This window comes from Saccopteryx bilineata, chromosome 2, assembly GCF_036850765.1.
Source record: "Saccopteryx bilineata isolate mSacBil1 chromosome 2, mSacBil1_pri_phased_curated, whole genome shotgun sequence".
Classification (NCBI taxonomy): Eukaryota; Metazoa; Chordata; class Mammalia; order Chiroptera; family Emballonuridae; genus Saccopteryx; species Saccopteryx bilineata.
This window is the reverse complement of record NC_089491.1, coordinates 65,072,991-65,094,257: the sequence shown is the minus strand read 5'-3', so window position 1 is coordinate 65,094,257 and position 21,267 is coordinate 65,072,991. Positions and strand designations below refer to the sequence as shown.

At 38.2% G+C, this 21,267-nt stretch overlaps 1 protein-coding gene across 2 annotated transcripts in view; it reads right to left on the bottom strand.

The window, feature by feature from the left end:
• The window catches only part of CDC37L1 (cell division cycle 37 like 1, HSP90 cochaperone), a 31,606-nt gene extending 10,801 nt beyond the window's left edge, over positions 1-20,805 (bottom strand). For both annotated transcript variants that reach the window (XR_010729085.1, XM_066257190.1), the window contains exons 1-5: positions 20,547-20,805; positions 14,899-15,180; positions 11,061-11,154; positions 3,973-4,088; positions 3,541-3,663 (exon numbers count right to left, since the gene is read on the bottom strand). Coding sequence is in view for 1 of the 2 variants with exons in the window: in XM_066257190.1 (XP_066113287.1) it covers positions 3,541-3,663; positions 3,973-4,088; positions 11,061-11,154; positions 14,899-15,180; positions 20,547-20,678 (747 nt within the window). In the remaining variant the exon portion in view is untranslated. The remainder of the gene's footprint in view (positions 1-3,540; positions 3,664-3,972; positions 4,089-11,060; positions 11,155-14,898; positions 15,181-20,546) is intronic.
• Between the last annotated feature and the right edge of the window lie 462 nt (positions 20,806-21,267).

Genomic DNA, 21,267 nt, shown 5'->3' with positions numbered 1-21,267 from the left:
CCCATTTCTCTGTCACAGTATTTTTTCTTTAATGTAGTTTAGGTTGTGTAACTAGAAAACCTGTGGATTAATTGTTAGCATCAATATCTATACAAATAATGCAGACATTGTTCTATGCTGCCATTCTATCTTTTTATGAATTTAGCATCATTTCCTTAATTATATTTCACTTTGGTCAATATACAGTGCCTGTGTGGACATATGGAACGTTAGCCTTCATATCCCAAAGTAATCCTTCTGAAATGGTTATGCAACAAACAACGGAATCAAGTGGCACAATTGCTGGTCTCATTGCATGCCTAAGGCCAAACGATTCAGATGCAGAGACTTGACTGATTTTTGTTTAATTAAGTAACCTAAGGGATCACTTGCTTAATTCCTTTATGCTAATTTCCTCATTTGTAAAATAGAATCCTCATAAAATGTTAAAAGGATTTAATGAGTTAATCCATAAAAAGTGCTTATTGGTACCTGGCACAAAGCAAGCACTATAAAAGTTATTCTTCAATTAAAAAAATTATTATGAATACAATGTTAAGACCTAAAGACTTCAGTGCCTTTCAGTTAAATTTTGTCAAAGTAAATTTCAAAGAATATACATAGTGTGGTTATGTTCCGTTAGCCTATTATGCACTAGTTCCAAAATAATCATCAACATAAGATGAAAAAGTATGTTTTGTTTTATGCCTATGTGTTCAGTGAAGTTTTAGGAAGTCATCAGAAACCTAGCTAAAATACCAGCTCAGTTATTTACACATTAAAACTTTACTGTTTTTAAAAAAAATTCCTATTTACGTTACACTTTAAAAGAGTTTGGATTAGAGGTCCTGTCCCATTGGCTAGTGGTAGAGCATTGGCCTGGTGTGTGGGTGTCCTGGGCTCGATTCCTTGTCAGGGCACACAGGAGCAGTGATTATCTGCTTCTCCACCCCTGCCCCTCTCTCTTCTTTCTCTCTCTCTCTACCCTTCCTACAGCCATGGTTTGACTAGAGTGAGTTGGGACCAGGCACTGAGGATGGTTCCATGGCCTTTGCCTCAGGTGCTAAGAGTTCAGTTGCTGAGCAACAGAGCAACGGTCCCAGACGGGTAGAGCAACGGCCCCTAGTGGGCTTGCCAGGTGGGTCCTGGTCAGCGTGCATGTGGGAGTTTGTCTTTCCCTTTTCTCCTCTCACTGAATTAAAAAAAAAAAAGTTTAGAGCATTTAAGGTAGGACTGCTACCACCATGATATATATATATTTTAAATTTAAAATACATTTCCCTCTATTTGTAAAAGGTAATGTGTTCATTGAAAAAGAAAATAGAACCTGACCAGGCAGTGGTACAGTGGATAGAGTGTCAGCCTGGGATGTTGGTGACCCAGGTTTGAAACCCTGAGGTCATCAGCTTGAGCATAGGATCACAGACATGACCCCCTGGTTGCTGGCTTGAGCCCAAGGTTGCGGCTGGTGCCCCCTGGTCAAGGCACATATGAGAAAGCAATCAATGAACAACTAAGGTGCTGCAACTACGAGTTGATGCTTCTTATAGCTCTCCCTTCCTATCTGTCTATCGGTTTGTCTGTCTCTCCCTCAAAAAAAAAAACAAAAACAAAAAACATTTATAATTTCACCACCCAAGTATAATTAAAGTTAAACTTTTGGTATATTTCCTTCTAATTTCAAATTACATGCAAGAGCATGTAAAAATATATGTATACTTTACTGGGCAAAAGCCCACTATATACCCACACAAATTAGGAAATAGATCTTTATTATTTAGTACTTTAGAAATCAGTTCCCCAGAGGCACTGCCTCTCTCTCTGAGGTTACCAATATTGTGTCTTTATTATTGTTACCATTATTATTCCTTTGCCTCAAGTTTTACCATTTATATATTTGTCCCTTAAATGGTACTGGTTATATCACTCTTTAGCTTGTTTGTTTTTCACTCTCTTTTTTCATGCTGATGCTGGTTCATTCCACTATTAATAGACATTTGCGGTGTTCCAGGCTTTTTGCTGTTATGAACACGAACATTATGGTTCTAGTGTCCATCTATAAGACCTTCTCTAGGGCAATAATTCTCAAACTTTATGATCTCAGGACTGCTTCACATTCTTGAAAATTACTGAGGAACCAAAGAGCTCCTGTTTATGTGGGTTAATTCTATTAATATTTACTGTGTTAGAAATTAAAACTCATGAGAATGAAAATGGAAAATAACATTTTAGTATTAATATTATGAAAACAGTTTGACTTGGGGCCTCCTAAAAGGGTCTTGTGTGTCCCTGGATCACATGTTGAGAAATCTATTCTCTTGGATACATACCTAGGAGAATTTCTAGTGTTAGTACTTGTTCAACTTGTACCAATTTATACTTCCACAGGCAGTGAATGCAAATTCTTATTGCTATACTTCTTGTGCAACTTGCTAATTTACTAAACTAGTCAGTGTGAAATGATACTTAATCCTTCTAGACATATCTACTTTAACATGGCCAACATCATCTTGCATGTATACATATGTATTACTTCCTTTGACTTTATAGTAAAGCATTATCTCAGATTAAAAATTCTTCAAACTATGATTTTTTTGTTGTTGCAATTTTTTGAAGTGAGAAGTGAGGAGGCAGAGAGACAGACTCCTGTGTGCGCCCAACCAGGATCCACCCGGCATGCCCATTAGGGGGTGATGTTCTGCCCATCTGAGGGGTTGCTTCATTGTAACCAGAGTCATTTTAGCACCTGAGGCAGAGGCCATGGAGCCATCCTCAGCACCCAGGCCAACTTTGCTCCAGTGGAGCCTTGGCTGTGGGAGGGGAAGAGAGAGACAGAGAGGAAGGAGAGGGGGAAGGGTGGAGAAGCAGATGGGTGCTTCTCCTGTGTGTCCTGGCCGGGAATCAAACCCGGGACTTCCACACACTGGGCTGATGCTCTGCCACTGAGCCAGCCAGCCAGGGCCTCAAAATATAATTTTAATAGCTGCATAATATTCTATGTACCAGTTTGGTTTTTTTAGCCATTCCTCTTTGTTGCATTTTTAAAGTTGTTTCCTATTCTTTTCATTACAAAAGCCTGACACCTCCTTACTCTTTAAAAGTTCTAAACATGGACTTATCTATTTCATTCAACACTGTATCCTCCACTTCTTAAACAGCTGTGCTTTTTTTGCATTAACAGTTACTCAATATTTACTGAATGACTGATGGAACACTCTCATTTTCCTGAATACATACATTTGAGCAAGTCTCCCATCCAAGTACTAACCAGGCCTGACCCTGCTTAGCTTCCGAGATCAAATGAGAATGGGTGCATTCAGGGTGGTATAGCCATAGACTTGAACAAGTCTTTATTTCACATACATGGTATAGTATAGCCCCTTATATAGATTACTTATGTCTAAATTAGCATGATATAAGCAATATAATTTTTCTTTCCACTATAAAATCTATAGAATTTAACCCATAGCATCCTGGTTGAATGGCTTCCTTTGAAGTGTAGCTAAAGAGGTCTCAGCTAAGGCCTAACCTTCCACTTTACAATATCAAATAGCTACTTACTTTGGCTTTCTGGAAAAATAAACGAAAACACCCTCTTGGATCCACATTACAGTTTTTGGCCATTTCCATAATAAACTGCATCACAACAGCTTGATGTGCTACTTGTTCCATTAGGGCCCCTTTCTGAAAATAGATTAAAATGATAATAATTACCTCTGGAAATATATTTTAAAAGAGTTATTATATATGGGAACAAGAGAGATGGGGGCACAGGGAAGGCACATTAGAAAAGTTTCCATGTGCTAAGTGAAATAACTAAAAAATATTCCCACAGTAAACCCAAGTAGATCTAAAAACAAAACTTTTAATCCCATTTAATCACCTTCCTGCTTTCATTTAAAGTAAGGTAAAAAAAGACCAAACCAAAAACAAAACAAAAACATGTATCAGAATTCCACCAAGGTTCCCAGAAATTCAAGGTTTACACAATACCTGTTCAGCTTCTAGATGAAAACACCATAAAATAAGATATTTAGCAGTTTCTTCACACACAAGGTATGGATGGTCAGACAAAAATCTCTGACTATCATCCCACCGACTCAACATACCTGTAGAAAAAGAATTAAAACCATGAATATCAAATACTTTCTTCCTGTAAGTGAAGAAATGGTATTTAAAATGATTTTCTTAACGATGATTCATATTACCATAGCAATTTGTTATGGTAAAAGAGCAAATGAAGAGAAGCCCTGGCCAATTGGCTCAGTGGTAGAGTGTCGGCCTGGCGTGCAGGAGTCCGGGGTTCGATTCCCGGCCAGGGCACACAGGAGAAGCGGCCATCTGCTTCTCTACCCCTCCCCCTCTCCGTCTCTCTCTTCCTCTCCCGCAGCCAAGGCTCCACTGGAGCAAAGTTGGCCCGGGCGCTGAGGATGGCTCCATGGCCTCTGCCTCAGGTGCTAGAATGGCTCTGGTCACAACAGAGCAAGGCCCCAGATGGGCAGAGCATCACCCCCTGGTGGGCATGCTGGATGGATCCTGATTGGGTGCATGCAGGAGTCTGTCTGACTGCCTCCTCGTTTCCAACTTCAGAAAAATTAAAAAAAAAAAAGAGCAAATGAAGAGAGAAAATTATTTTAAAGCAATATACAGTACATTGGAAATAGCTTCCAAAATTCACAGAAAGTTTTATTTCAGGTAATTAGTCAGGCTTAAGTAGAGTGACTGGTTTAGAGCCACAACCCCTGCATCTGGGGAATGCCTGAAGTCCAGGGCAAACTGAAATGGCTGCTCCTCCTGGTGGATACAGATGATTTTAAGAGATTAAACAGTATTTAGTTATAGCACACAATTTTTTCTGTTAGAAAGATGCAAAGGACAGCAAAACCTCAAAAAACTACTCTTAGCAAACAAGATTTAGTAGAAGGCTCAGAAAAGCTACATTCTAATTGATTAAAACACATCTGAGAGGACAGGATTAAATGTTGACAAGCATGGGAAGCCAATTCAGTCAGTGTTATAAAAACAATATACTTTACTCTTTTAAATCATGTTAACCATTTAGTCATAAAGATAGTTTATATATACAAAAAACAAAATCTTTTAAAAATCAGTCAAGCATATTTGCAGAGCGCTGCCACTTTGCTTCAAAATATCAAACTAATCCAAATACTACTTAACATGTACCTTCATTTTTATCCAATCAGTAAAAAATTTAGTTAAAAAGTTGATACCACCCAGGTGATTATGGAAACAGCAAAGTATTGAGCTTTTATTTAACTTTGTCCAGTCAGCTTTACACATGAAGAAATTAGAATAAATTAAGATGCAAACTGGTACATAGAATATTATTACAAGTACACAGTTTCCAGAATAAATTAGGTATAACACTATTAGCTTTAGGTGCTTTAGACTCATCCAAGGAACTCTGGATGTTACTAAATCATGGAAATTTTATACAGTTGTCTTAATAGTTTGACAGTAAATCGTTCCTCCAGATACAAAATAAACCTCTCTATATTAAAGTTCCACATTAGAACACAAGAAAGAACAAAACTAAAAACATGTCTTATTGAAAAATACACCTTTAGCAACATATGGGAATCAATTGAAAATCAGTGATTATTTTTTCCTCATTTTAAATGTTCTTATAAAGAGTTTTACCAACTTGCCCTTGCTGGGTAGCACAGTTGGTTTGAGCATTGTCCTAACATGCCACGGTTGCAGGTTCAATCCCTGGTCAGAGTACATTCAAGAGTCAACCAATGAATGCATAAAGTGGAACAACAAATTGATGCCCCCCTCCCCGCCTTCCTCTCTCTCAATTAAAAAAAAAGTTTTACAAGCTTTATACAGTTATTTCCCCAACACTGAATAGAGTGATTAGGTCATTTTAAATTCTGAGAAGCAGAATGATTACGTTAAGTTACCTGAAACTATTTCTCCAATTATAATTAAAGAGCCTAATAACTTCTGAGGGTCAAATTTAAAAAAAGCATAATCCTTATTTCTTACACATGAAGACATAAAATAAATCTTATAAAGTAGTTCTGCCTTAGCTTCGTGACACTTTTGAAGAGGCAATTTTCTTAACTATCTGCTATCCATTAGGAGAGCACCACTTCTCCATGGCAGTATCACGACTCACTGAGGCACATCCTAATCATTTTGGTTTCTTTTGCAAGAAAGATAATATGAAGGGGTTAGTGACACTTATAGGGGCCATGAGGAAGGGTATCATTAAATGTTTTTTCCTCTGCTCTTTTCACCATGTGAGGATACTAAGAGAGGTTGACTTTCTGTACTCTGGAAAGGGAACCTCACCAAAACCCGACCATGATGGCACCCTGATCTCAAACATCCAGAGCTGTGTAAAGAAACGTTTGTTGTTTAAACCAAAGGAAAAAAAGTAATAGAAATAAGCAATGTTAATTTTTTAAACTATTTAATATCTGAGACAAAATTAACACGAGGCTGACCATCGCTTTTCTTTATACCACAAATTGTGATGTAATTGAGAACTTTACAGGTACTCTATACAGACCTTTGTGGGAAAAGTGTGGAATTTTATGAACAAATGTATCATAGAACCAATAGCTTAGTAGAGCAGAACATACCTAAAAGTGCTAAAGTTAATTTGAAATTTGTAAACAAACTTATAAACAAATGGAGAGTAACACAATCTGGCATGACCACTAAGAAAACAGAATCTAAAGCTTACCTGAATAAGTTCAAATATTGGCCATTTATTACACCTTGGTCAAGTTCCTATATCCTCTGAACCTCCATTTACTCACAGGTAAAACAGGGCTAAAAATAGTATCTAACTCACAGGATTTTTGTGAGGATTAAATGAGTCAATACATATAGAGTACCTAAAACAGTGTTTGACAAAGTAAACACTTGATAAATGTTGCTATTCACACAATATGAACAATTCACTCATCCATCAAATATTAAGCTAATCTTTTGGTTAAAGATAATCTAGTCTTTTAAACTAGCCAACCAATTTCTCTGAACACTTGAAAAATCTTCCTTTGACAAATTAAAATATTTTAACCAAAAATAATTAATTTTGGGCCCTGGCCAGTTTGCTCAGTGGATAGAGCATCAGCCTGGCATGCCACGTCTTAAGTTTTCAATCCCTGGTCAGGGCACACACGAGAAGTGACCATCTGCTTCTGTTCCTCTCCCTCTCCCATTCCTCTCTCTCTTCCCCTCTCACAGCCAGTGGCTCGAATGGTTTGAGTGTGGGCCCTGGCTGGTAAGGAATAGCTGGGATGGTCTAAGCATCAGCATCAGGTACTGAGGATAGCCTGGCTGACTTGAGCAATGGCCCCAGATGAGAGTTGCCAGGTGAATCCAGGTCAGAGCGCATGTGGGAGTCTGTCTATCTCCCCTCCTCTCACACTTAAAAAAAAAAAAAATAGGCCCTGGCTGGTTGCTCAGTAGTTAAGAGCACTAGCCTGGAATATGGACATCCCAGACTGTCTGTTTCTCTCCTCACTTCTCTCCCTCTTCCCCTCCTTCAGCCAATGGCTCGATTGGTGTAATCCACCTGGGTGCGGAGGATAGCTCAGTTGGTCCGAGTGCACCAGCTTCAGGCACTAAAAATAGCTCAATACTCAAGCATCAACCCCAGATGAGGTTGCCAGGTGGATCCCAGTTGGGGTGCATGCAGGAGTCTGCCTCACTATCTCTCTTCCTTTCACCTAAAAAAAAAAAAAGTTTTTCAAGTTTCAAAAGCAATATATGTGATTACATTGAACAGACTGAATAACCACCTTCAGTATAACTGAAAAAGATCCCCTCAAAGTATTCATGCAAATGTTTATAGCTTTTGATAAAATTCCCGGTAACATGCTATACAGATTCAAAAATTGCTGCATCACAACTAAGTTTGGTTGGAAGTGAACAGATGAGTGCCATAAAAAAACTATGTTAGATCTTCAAGACAATGTGAAAGATGCATACGACTTTGAGTAAAACTTGTGAAATATAAAAGACTTTGTTTCTAAATTGATATTTTATATTTATAAAACATGAATTAACTGAATAAGTTAAATACAAACATGGGGGGAGGACTCAAGATTTCAATCCATCACAATACTCCATGATATGGTTGTACCATTTTATCATTAAATAGCAAACTCCATCTAGTTATAATGGTAAAAACAACATAAGTTAGATAGTTAACAAATACTATTATAGAAAGTTAGGAAGAATTTTGAAGAATGTAAGTACACATGAGACAAGAGAAAAACTGGTGTGGAAGCCTCTGAAGTCCTTTTTGTCTCCCATGTACCTGGTCCATGTCTTCCAAGGATCTGGAATGCAATGCAAGTTTGGAAAACCTCCAATGAAAGCTTTCATCACATTTGCTATTCCAGATGTGTTTACTTTGAAGAAGTTTATCAATGTCATTATCCTGGCAAATGCTTTTTTTCCCTTTACCACAATAAGCATACAACACTAGAAACATTCACTTCTACCCAGCAGAGACAACATTAAACTTTCACTGTCTTGCCTTAGGTCTCTGTCAACTCTGCTGTAATTTAGTTCACCAGGACTCTGATTATCTCATCATCCCATGCGACTGTAAGTTTGTCTACTTCACACTGATGAAACTTGGTGAGCAGGAAGTAGTAGGTATCCCAAATGTCTTGGTAAGATATAAACATGCCAGAAAGTTGAAAATAAAATAAGGACATTTTTGGGAGCCTACAACCTTAATAACATTTCTGGGGGATCCAACGGGCTGTAGCAAGTAGGCTATCTTCCTTCTTCAAAGTGAAAAGTCAATGTGCATTTCCACTAAGAAACAGATACAATGTGAATCTGGGAGTGGCTATAAAGTCTGATTGGCTTTGAAGACAGTAAGGCTCTGGTTGTTAGTACTATAGGATGAGACACTGAATACCCACACATACAATGACAAAACAGTTGTTTATTTATTATTTGTAGATATTACCATAGCCACTATTTTCAGCCATGTCATTGCTTACACAATATTTTATACATTAAGGGGGTCATAAAGCAGATTTGCGATTATGTAGAGATTCAACAGCATGGGATTACGCCATCAATATTCCAGAGTAGCCACCAACTACCTAATTTGCTAGTAGCAGAAGCCACTGCTGAAACTTCAATATGGCACTGTATGCCAGAGAGACCAGCCAACCATCAAGTATCAGGTTGATTATATTGATCCCATTTCATCTTGGGGTACCAGTAGTTCCCCACTTGAATAAGACCATTCTAGACTGCTATTGCCTTCTCTCCTTACCATGCTTCTACCAGTAATACATTTTTGATCTTAATAAATGAATTACTTCCTATATCACATTATTTATTGAATGAGAAACTCATTTCACAACAAAAGAAATGAAGGCAGTGGGCTCGTGAAATTCACTGGTTAATTAAACATCACTACTAGAAATGACAAGTGTATTGACTGGTGAAATGTTTTACTGAAGATGCATACATTTATAGTGCCAGGTGGATTATTACGCCTTGTGAGGTTGAGATACTTTCCCACACAAAATTGCTTCTGACCAAGTTTACAGCAAAAATGAGGGAGTGTTTCACACCTACTGGTTTCACATGGCTCCAAAGCAACTAACCTATAATATGCCAACTGAGTAACAACACTGAGGGACGACAGTCTACCAGATGCAGCCATATTCTGAGACAGCAATCAATATGTTACTCTTTTTCAAAGAGCAGAATACACAGGCCTAGGAAGTGAGAACTATAGGTGAGAGTGATAACATATGTTATCATAGGAAAAGTCACATAAGTTTTGCTTTTTGTCGTTATGACTTAGGGCTCTACTCAGGTAAAGATTTTTATATCTATCCAAAGGAGGACAGTTTTTTTCCTATTATAAACAATACCGGAATAGTGGTATATACTATATAAGAATAAACTTCATTTCTTCAGATAGTATTTTTGAATTAAATAGAACACACAGCTTATTTTTTTAAAAAGTAAAAAGTATGAGAAAAATAAGTATATTATGAATAAATTGCATAAAATGGGGAAAAAATCTAAAGTATCTATTGTCATGACATAGCTGAGGACAAATTCAATTCTAAACAGTGCGGGAATGACACCAATAGGAAAAAGATCTCAAAATGCCATTTGAAAAGCTTGTTAACATACTACCAATAAAAGCTGTTTACTAAATTAACATATCACCTGAGCTGACACACTTCCTACTTACAGGAGTCCCTAAACTAAGGCCTACGGGGCTGCATGCGGCCCCCTGAGGTCATTTATCTGCCCCCGCTGCACTTCTGGAAGGGGCACCTCTTTCATTGGTGGTCAGTGAGAGGAACACTGTATGTGGTGGCCCTCCAATGGTCTGAGGGACAGTGAACTAGCCCCCTGTGTAAAATGTTTGGGGACCCGTTAGTAGCATTTTCATTCCAGCAGTATTACATTGCTTCTAAATCTTAGAACATAGCATGCTGTTTCTCAACTCTGCCTTTGCCTATGATGTTGTTTTGTCTTCCTCGTCTACATGAAATTTCCCAAGTGTTCCTCAAAATCCAGTTCAGATGCTACCTCCTCTGGGAAGCCTTCAGTTATACTGATTGTTATCTCACCACATTTCCCTTACAGAGAAAACTATTTTTCAGTTCTTTGTATACATATTTCTATTACTATGTTTTTTTGTTTTAAATTTATTTATTCATTTTAGAGAAGAGAGACAGAGAGAAGGGGGAGGAGGGGCAGGAAGCGTCAACTCCCATATGTGCCTTGACCGGGTAAGCCTAGGGATTTGAACCAGCAACCTCAACGTTCCAGGTCGACGCTTTATCCACTGCGCCACCACAGGCCAGGCTCTATTACTATGTTTATTGTTTATCTGAATAACAGTTTAAGGATCTGCATGAATTATTGAAAAAGCTTCTAAAACAAGAGTTGTATAACTGTGTGAGAAATAGCTACTAGATACTACTTAAGTAAGTGTTAACTAGAGTTTGTCACTTATTATTTCATTTCCATTTTATAAATCCACTTTTTGTCCACATATTTATGATATAAAACTTTAATAGGAAAAGGAAAATAAGACTTACCAAAATGTCTGATTTTTTGCTCATATTTCTGCATAAATGATTCTGATTTATCTTCATCTTCTGTTTCTTTTCCTTTATCTTGATTAATAAAACTCTAAAAAATTTTTGAAAGTTAAAATCAGATTTTATATTCTAATTGACTCTTCTTTCTCAAATACTGAATATATAGCAATTCTTCCTATAGACACTATAAAAAGGTGGTAAAATATTAAACTGATATATTATTAAATTCATCTATTAAACAGTTAAAATTTACTTATACTGGAGTTTCATTAGTTTTATATAAAATGATAGTTGTGTGGAAAATTATAGACTTACTTTAGAAATTATACAGAAAAACAAGTGAATTAACCTTTTTGTTAAACTAAATTTCCCTATAAGAAGTGGGTATGCAGAGATGCTTTACACACATCATTTATGTTTTACAATATTCACTTCCATTAAGTATTTGCAACTGTAGACCAGCTATATTCAACCTTTTTCATCTCATGGCACACATAAATAAAATTCTGTGGCATACCAAAAATATATATTTTATTTTTTGCTGATCTAACAAAAAGAAATAGGTATAACTTTGATTAAAAATACATATAATAGTAATTACCTACCCTTTTTGTTCCAAAGTGAGTTTTTAAAAAATCAGGTGCCAATACTTGCATATAAGGATTTCTGGTATCAAGAATTAACCAATCAGACCCAACCTTATTATGTGATGTGACCAAAAAAACAAAACTCTATTATGTAACTTATATATTTATGGTTCAAGACAGGGCATTCACACTGTGCAGCTATTGTTGTATTGGCTGTTGTCATATTTTTATTTGACAATCTAAGGGAAAGGAGGTCAGTGCCCCCAACTAAATAGTCAAGTATTGCATATTTTAAAAATTCTTGTGGTACACCAGTTGAAAACTACTTCTCTAGACTAATTGTTGGAGTTCTTGCTGGACATAAACTGAGAAATTCAAAGCATTTATAGAATAAAGTATATTAACAATAAATTCTTTGATAAGACATAAACCTAAAATAGACATTTGTTATAAACTTTTCTTAGGAGAAGCCAAATAGCTTGATTCTGAAATCAAGTAAAAATTTCTATTAAGGAAGTGCTTATTTTCAAATAAGTCATAGTACAGACCAAGCTGAAGTTTGTATCTGGCCAGAAAAAATGGCAGAACAATTTTTCAGAACATTCTGTGATCACATTTAAACCTTGAAATCATCACTGCCAAAAATGAAAATTACAAACTAGCTCTCTGCCAATTTATAATAAAAGAGCACCCAAGTTCATACTTTTCAAATAAAAGTATTTTCTGTGTATATTCTGCTATCTAGACCAGCACTGTCCAGTAGAAATATAATCCAAGTCACAAATATAATTAAAGTTTTTATTAGCCACATTAAAAAGCATAAACAGATAACATTAATTTAACGTAACATATCCAACATATCATTTCAACATGTAAGCAAGACAAAAAAATTATTAATGAAATATTTTACTTTTTTGGTACTAAGTCATTGGAATCTGGTGCGTATTTTACACTTACAGCACATCTCAATTCGGACTAGCCACATTTCAAGCTCTCAATAGCACATGTGGCTAGTGGCTATCGAGTTGGACAGCGCAGATCTAGATCAGTCCTCTCAAGTCTCAAGCTCCCAGACAAAATCAATGTACGATTTTGAGCAAATGACTGGAACATAAAAATAGTCCTAATTAATGTGTGGTATAAATGTAGGCCTTGTTAGAACCTAAGTTCAAAAAACAATTAAAAGCAGAGACAAATGAAAATATATTCTTTGTGACCACTGTGTTAAAAGACATTAACTTTATAAAACAAAGAAACATTGTTTTGACAATTCTCTCTGTAGATTATTTTGAATAGTTTTTGTGTATAAATGCAAACCAGAAATAAAATAACACTTAAGAAGACAGTCCTTAGAACAGTATATACTGACATAACGAAACATTCAGATAAAGAATTATCCTGTTGTAGGGGAGTAAAACTATATAAACGTAAGTTGGTACAAGCATAGAAAAACTCTATAGAAAAATATGACTCACTGTTAGCACTGATTATCTGGGAAATGGAACTAGTAGTGAAGGAAGTCTTTCAATTCTGTTTTACATATTTATGATTTTTTTAATGATGTTTTACATATTTATGATGGCTCTGGTTGCAACAGAGCAAGGCCCCAGATGGGCAGAGCATTGCCCCTGGTGGGCATGCCGGGTGGATCCCAGTCGGTTGCATGCGGGAGTCTGTTCACTGCCTCCCTGTTTCCAACTTCAGAAAAATACAAAAAAAAAACAAAAAACCCAAAAAACTACAATATGGAAGTATACTTTCTTTTTCAATTAAAGAATAAAGTACTGATAGGGCTAGGGGTGTCATTTATCTACGTGTATTACTTATTGCTATAGCAGAACTAGAGCTGGTCTAGGGGAAGGACATTAAGAGTCCTTAAAAGGGTCGGGAGTGAATGCCAGAACAAACAAGTAGCTATAGACTGAGAACTCTAGAGAATAATAATGGTTAAAGATAAACTGAGTATGAACTTAGACATGAATGAGCAGTCTATCGCTGAAACTTGAAAAATTTAGTAGAAACAGAAAGAACTGCTACTTTACACATTAGTTGAAAATGACTGAAGTTAACTGCCTATATCTACTATAGCTATGAAAGCCAAAGACTGCCCTCTGAAAAAACCTTAAAGTCTCTTTCATCCCCTCCACAAAAATTAAGTCTCTTTTGTTTCCCCACCAAAAGTAAAAGAATAAGGCCTATATAATCCAGTAAGAAACAGAAAACCATTCTTTTTTTTTTTTTTTTTGTATTTTTCTGAAGTTGGAAACAGGGAGGCAGTCAGACAGACTCCCGCATGCGCCCGACTGGGATCCACCCGGCATGCCCACCAGGGGCGACGCTCTGCCCACCTGGGGCACTGCTCTGTTGCAACCAGAGCCATTCTAGCACCTGAGGCAGAGGCCATAGAGCCATTCTCAGCGCCTGGGCCAACTTTGCTCCAATGGAGCCTTGGCTGCGGGAGGGGAAGAGAGAGACAGAGAGGAAGGAGAGGGGGAGGGGTGGAGAAGCAGATGGGCGCTTCTCCTGTGTGCCCTGGCCAGGAATCGAACCCGGGACTCCTGCACGCCATGCCGATGCTCTACCACTGAGCCAACCGGCCAGGGCCTCAGAAAACCATTCTTAATAAACTACTAACTTGGCATAAGTACTATACTAGTCCCTTCTCTAACAATGCTTGTGATACCAAGTCCAGGCTACTACCTCAGGTTTATTAAATACATACTAGTAAATAATAGTGAAAGACTTTATTTAGTTAATGCAATAACTATACATTAGTGTTACAAAACTAACAGCAAACTAATAACACAGCAACATTAGTAGAAAGCACTCAAAAAATCTTAAGTTTTACCATGTGACAGGCACCACACTACCTGCTTTATGATATTTACATATTTAGTCTGCATACCCACCCCATAAGTTGAGGAAACTGAACTTGGCTTAGAGATATTAAGTGATTTACCCAAGGTCACAACCAGCATATGACAAAGCTAAGATTTGAAAGAGTCTGATTCCAAAGCCCACACTTATAATCACTGTGCTATGGTGCAACCATATATGTATATTTTTGTATGAGAAGCTACCCACATTAACCTCTATTGGGTATACAAGTTTTTGTAACAAGCACTTTTCATAAACTTAAAAATGAATACTGTTTACAGGATTCTATTGCTTTGCTACCAAATATGCACAATGGTTTACGCAAACACTTCAGTTTTTCCTTCTTTCATTAAGGTGCAAAACAGGCATACCTTATTAAAAACATCCTTGCTAATGGCATCCACGTTCCACAGACACATTCTCTCTCTTTGTACGAGAGCCTCTTCTTTCTGCCGCCATTCTTCTTCACGTTGCCTCAGTTCTGATATTGCTGTTTGTGCTTTGGCATGTTCCTGATCCAAGGACTCCGAGTTATGCAGTGCTAAGCTACCAAGTTTCTGCTGAGCTTCAGCGAGATTCCACTTGCATGCCACAGAGCTCTTCACAAACTCTTTCTGCTTTTGGCAAGCCATTTCAATTCCATGGCTATACATCTGCATGAAAAATAATCTTTGTAAGAAATGAAGAAGGCATCAGGTATGTTTACGCAGCACAGTTCAATTTTCTTTTAGTCAGGGATTTCTGTACAATGATTTTTGTGCACAGGTATCTTATCTTCTGTGTATGCAGTTACATTTTTATATTATAGGCCCTGTTTCATCAACTAGACTCTAAGATTCTTTGTTAATCTGTGCCCCTCCCCAACAACTAACAGCAACAAAAGCCTAGCAACTAGCACTGTGCCCTACATAATAGCTGGTGTTCAACAAACATTTGATTTATAGTCTTTATAATCTGAAACAGCAGAATGAGAACAAACATTTAAATCTAGTTCATCACCTTTACCACTCAACATGCTGAAAATCAGACCTTTATAATTTTTCTCTGCAAGTTATTCACTGCAAAGAACCTTTTATTTAAAAATAATCGTTTTCCTAAATACAAGATTTGAAACAATAAATTACATAGAAGAAAACATAGGTACTAAACTCATGGACCTTGGCTGTAAAGAACAATTTATGAATTTGACCCCAAAGGCAAAGGAAGTAAAGGCAAAAATATCCTCAGCGCCCGGGCCATCTTTGCTCCAATGGAGCCTTGGCTGCGGGAGGGGAAGAGAGAGACAGAGAGGAAGGAGGGGGGTGGGGGTGGAGAAGCAAATGGGCGCTTCTCCTATGTGCCCTGGCAGAGAATCGAACCCGGGTCCCCCGCACACCAGTCCGACGCTCTACCGCTGAGCCAACCGGCCAGGGCGGCAAAAATAAATGAATGGGACTATATCAAACTAAAAAGCTTCTGCACAGCAAAAGAAACTGACAACAAAACATATAAGCAGCCAACTAAATGGGAGATACTTACAAACAACAGCTCTGATGAGGGGTTAATATCCAAAATATAATATATAGAGAACTCACAAATTTCAGCAACAAACAAGCAAACAACCCAATTTTGGGGGGAGAGGACGTAAACAGATACTTTTCCCAAGAGGACATACAAACGGCCAAGAGATACATGAAAAGATGCTCATCTTCACTAGCTTTTTGAGAAATGCAAATAAAAACTAAAATGAGATACCACCTCACACCTGTTAGATCGGCTATCATTAACAAGACAGGTAATAAGTGTTGGAGAGGCTGTGAAGAAAAAGGAACCCTCATTCACCGCTGGTGGGAATGCAAATTAGTACAAACCATTATGCAAGAAATATGGTTGTTCCTCAGAAAACTAAGAACAGAACGGTATGACCCAGCAATCCCTCTACTGAGTACCTTCCACAAAACTCAAAAACATTGGTACATAAAACACATGCACCCCCATGTTCATCACAGCATCATTCACAGTGACCAAGACATGGAAATAACCAGTGTCCCTTGACAGAGGATTGGATGAAGAAGATGTGGTACATACATACAATGGAATACTACTCAGCCATAAGAAATGATGACACAGTGCCATTAATGACAATACGGATGGACCTTGAGAACATTATACTGAGTGAAATAAGTAAATTAAAAAAACCCTAAGAAATGGCCCTGGCCACTTGGCTCAGTAGTAGAGTGTTGGCCTGGTGTGTGAAAGGCCTGAGTTCAATTCCCAGACAAGGCACACAGGAGAAATAACCACCTGCTTCTCCCTCCCCCCCCCCCCCCCGCCCTTCCCCTCCTGCAGCCAAGGCTTGAACAAGCAATTTAGCCCCGGGCACTAAAGCTGGCTCCATAGTTTCACCTCAGGCGTTAAAATAGCTCAGCTGCTGAGCAACAGAGCAGTGGCCCCAGATGGGCAGAACATCAGCCCCAGACAGGGGTTGCCGAGTGGATCCTGGTTGGGGCACATGTAGGAAGGAGTCTGTCTCCCTGCCTCTCACTTGATTTAAAAATAAATAAATAAATAAAAAGAAAAAGCTAAGAACTGTATGATTTCACACAGAGGTGGGATATAAAATGGAGACTCACGGACATAGATAAAAGTGAAGTGGTTACCGGGGGAGGGGGACATGGAAAAGGGGGTTGAGGGAAGGCTGTAAAGAGGGACAAATATAAGGTGATGGAAAATGATTTGGTAATGGGTATACAACATAATCAACAGTTCAAACACTATAGAAATGTTTACCTGAAATCTATGTACTTTTATTGATCAATGTCACCCTGTTAAATATAATTTTCTAAATAAAAAATTTTAAAAAGTAGTCATTTCTTGGTTTCTATTTTCTTGCTATTAGCCCAATCCTTAGCAAGCTCAGAAGGTCATAATGTGATTGGTGCCTTATAATGTTCAGCTGTACAAAAGTTGAAGGCACATTCTTTATAATTTCTTAGTATTTATATAAATGTAGGTCAATTTCAAACCAAAAATTAAGAATAATTTTACTCCAGTCTGTTTCCTTTTCTGCATCACTATGCATTCCCTTAATTATATAAACATACCCTTTCTCATCTCAAGCCATTCTCTACTTTGCTAGATTTGGCATGATCTTTCCAAAAACCAAACTTGTTAATTTTACTCCTTCTTAGTCTTGAGATAAAAGCTCAAAGTCTGTGACGTGGCATTATCCCTCATGATCTCACTCCCTATTATCTTTCTGGACTCAGTTCCAGTTATTCTTCCACTTCTTTGCTTATTGTTTCTATCTACCTCTTCAATCCACCTCCCTCCACCCTCTGCCAAACTCCTATCTCCATTCCAGATTCTGGCATCACATCCCTAAGTTTCCTCTTATCCCTTCCCTCCCGACCCAAGTTATGCATACTTCTATAGTGGTGTTTTCACACAATATTGTGTTTATTTGTTTACTCAACTCTCAGCTTCATTAGGAGCTAAAATTCAATAAATCTTAGATGAATAAATGACTCCACTTCATGGAACAGACCAGTGGTGGTAAAAATTCTGAGGCAAGTAGCATGCAAAGCCCCTAGTTCCTAGAATAGTCTTCAAGCAAACTTGGATTTCTACTGGAGCAAATGTGGACATGTTGTTATTCAGATATTCTAGTTAATCATTTAGTAGTAGGTTTGGAGCCCAGCCACCACATGACTATAACTAACCAAGTAAAGTTCTTATTTTTTGCTATCTTAGAATAGAATCAAGAATAAGTGTAGGTTAGCTATTGTTTAAGAAGGGGCCAGGAAAAAGAGAAAAATTAAGATATAAAACATAAGAAAAGACAAAAACATACTAAGAAAGAAGATGTGTACAAACAGATCTTGCATTTCCAAATTGTGGGAGCAAATTCTCAAGTCATTTCTTTTCTGAATTTTTATTAATTTTGAGACAAACTGATGACATGTTAGAAAGCAAGATCTAAAATGCTTTTTTAAGTCATTTCTTAAACACAGAAATTTTATCTCTAAATTCTAAAAATGATTTATCTTTAAATTCTCCACAGACTACACAGACATTTGGCCATTTCAGCAAACTATGCAACACGTATTGAGATGATTAAATTAAGTCTTATTTTATCTGTCAACATACTGAGATTTTAAATGGACATTCAACATAAATTTGAAAAAGGAACTGTTAACATTAAGGTCTACTAATGTAACTTTATTTCTAAATTTCAAACTCCTTTTATATTAATTGGATCTCTGGATTATAAATTACACATGACATTAAGATGTTTAGATTCCCCATATTCAGTAAATTAAACCTAAGCTATTTTTAGAAAGATTATAAAATGCTTATTAATCAAATTAAACATTTTATTCTTTCCATATATTCCAAATCAAAACTTAAGTCCTAAGCCAGCAAGACAAATTAGTTTATAAACACATAAACTAATTTAATATTAGTAATCACTTTACAAATTTTAACACCAAAGGTAGTTTCAGCCAAATAATTTTATAGCACAGGATGTGCACTGTGGTTAAGTGGGGGAAAAATATTGCACTAGGAATCAGAAGTGGGTTCTAGTTTTAATTCTGCCACTTCCTAGCTTCATGGTCTCAGGGAAATCACTTTTAATGAAGGAGATAAGCCTATTCATTTCTAAAATCCCTTTCTGCTAAATAAGCTTATAATTCCAAGTGTATAAGTAAAAAGTTAATATACAGATATTTAAAAATTGAGTTTCCTTAGGTTAGTCTTGTGATTCAACCAAAATGCATTAAAATTCTTTTACCCTTTCCGTATGACTTCAAAATTGACGATGGCAGCTGCTCTTCATTCTTTTCTTTCTCTATGTAACATATTCATTATATAACACATTATATATACAAAGATGACACCAGTGATCCATAATTAGTGGGTGAGTAGTGATCTATCAACTCTCACTCTGACCTCCTAACAAATGTCTTGCACTTGCCCAGTGACTGGCTGGCTGAAGTACAGTCTGTGTTATGAAACAACATTTTTGTGTGTGAAGCCAACTCCGTGAGCTGGGCATAGGATTGATGAGCCTACACTTATTGGCAAACTATGGAAATCGCTCATATTCATTAACAACTGGCAAGATGAGTCTAGAGAAAAACTTGATCAACTCAGTTAAGCTCTTAGGGACCCCATTTTGCATGAAACCTAGAAAACACACGTATAATCCGTTTCATTGAACATGTATTTAGTGTGTGATCCTGAAATATACTTTCAAAACACACTCAGGTTAGAAGAAAAACTTGGACCCGGTGATATGAATACCTAAGCATTCTCTTAAGATAGGACCTTGAAAAATCCTAAATGGTACATCACATTAGGTAAGTTTCAGGGGAAGGAATGCTGTAGTGAAAACCACGAGTAGCATCAGGAATCTCAGGAAGAAATCTAAAGGAAAAGGCAAACGTGTTTTTACTGGAGAACGATGTGGAGCAAAACTAAAAACAACCGTAATGGGTAAAATAGTCACGCTAACGGGAGAGATCTACGCCAGCATCAAAAGCGAGATTTAAAGAATGTGCTCACATGTCAAGTCAGTAAAATTAGCTCAGAAACCTTTGTAAGTCAAGAGCTCAGTGAATTTTTGAAAGACTACCATTTACTGTTCCTAATTATCAACTATGCATAAGTATTACTGTCTTCAACAGAATAAAATGCTAGGATAAAACCCTGCACAAGAGGACAAAGGGTCAATGTTACAGCATGAGCCATCCTCAATGGGGGGTGCTGTCAGGAGAGGGCTGGGGGGGCACCGTCTTCCAAGGGTGCGGAGTATAAGCCAAGGTGAAAAGGTGTGCGTAGAAGTGGAGGTTAGAAATATACAGCCAGCCCCTCTTTGAAGCCCTTAGAAGATGCTACAAAAGCGGTGGGATAGCATCAGGCCCTCGGCCCCCGCGGGTAAGGTGGGGGCTCTGAAGAGGGTCCTAGAGACAGACTCTGGGAGTGTGGCGATGGCAACTGCCCTTCCGCCCGCAGACATGCCCCCACCCCCTCTCACCTGGGCGCCGCCGCCCGGCAGTGGTGGGCAGCGGGGAGAACCGGGAGACACGTCCAAGTCACTCTCTTCCTCAGCCTCACCCTCTGGCCGAGCGAGGCTCCAAGGTCCTGGAGGCGGCCATGGCTGCTCCATGTCCGCCAGCTCCAGGCCCTTACAACCCCCACTGCCAAGGGATTTGGCGTGACTGAAACCTGCTGCGCAGAACCAGCCTCCTCAGCCGGCCGGAGCCGTTACCCAGAATCCCTTTGCTGGCCGCGACGCCGACGCACGCCCCACGCTAGGATTGGCCTGGTCACCGGCGGAAGGCGGAAAATGACGGACTCGACTTGGGACGTTACTTCCGGCTTAGAGGGCTGGGCCGAGGGAGGTGCGTCCCCAACTCTCAGTGGTGTTTGGCTGTGGAAGTCTTTTAAAAAGCCGGTTCTCTAAGAAAACAAACGGACAAAAACCCAACTCGGTTCTCTAATCAAACAAACAAGCAAGCAAAAACCCATCTCGGTTCTCTGAAGCCTTTCAGCGCTGCCGACCTGCTGGTCGTGTAGTATTAAATACTTGTTGTCTAGCGGTCCCTGTACTGTAAACATTGAGTCCTGGATGCTAGGTGATGCTCAGACCTAGGGTCCTCCACTTATTTAAAAACTACGACTCGCTCTGGTGGGCTAGCTCAGTTGATTAGAGCAGCCTAGGAAGTGGAGAGGTTGCAGATTAGATCCCCTGGTCG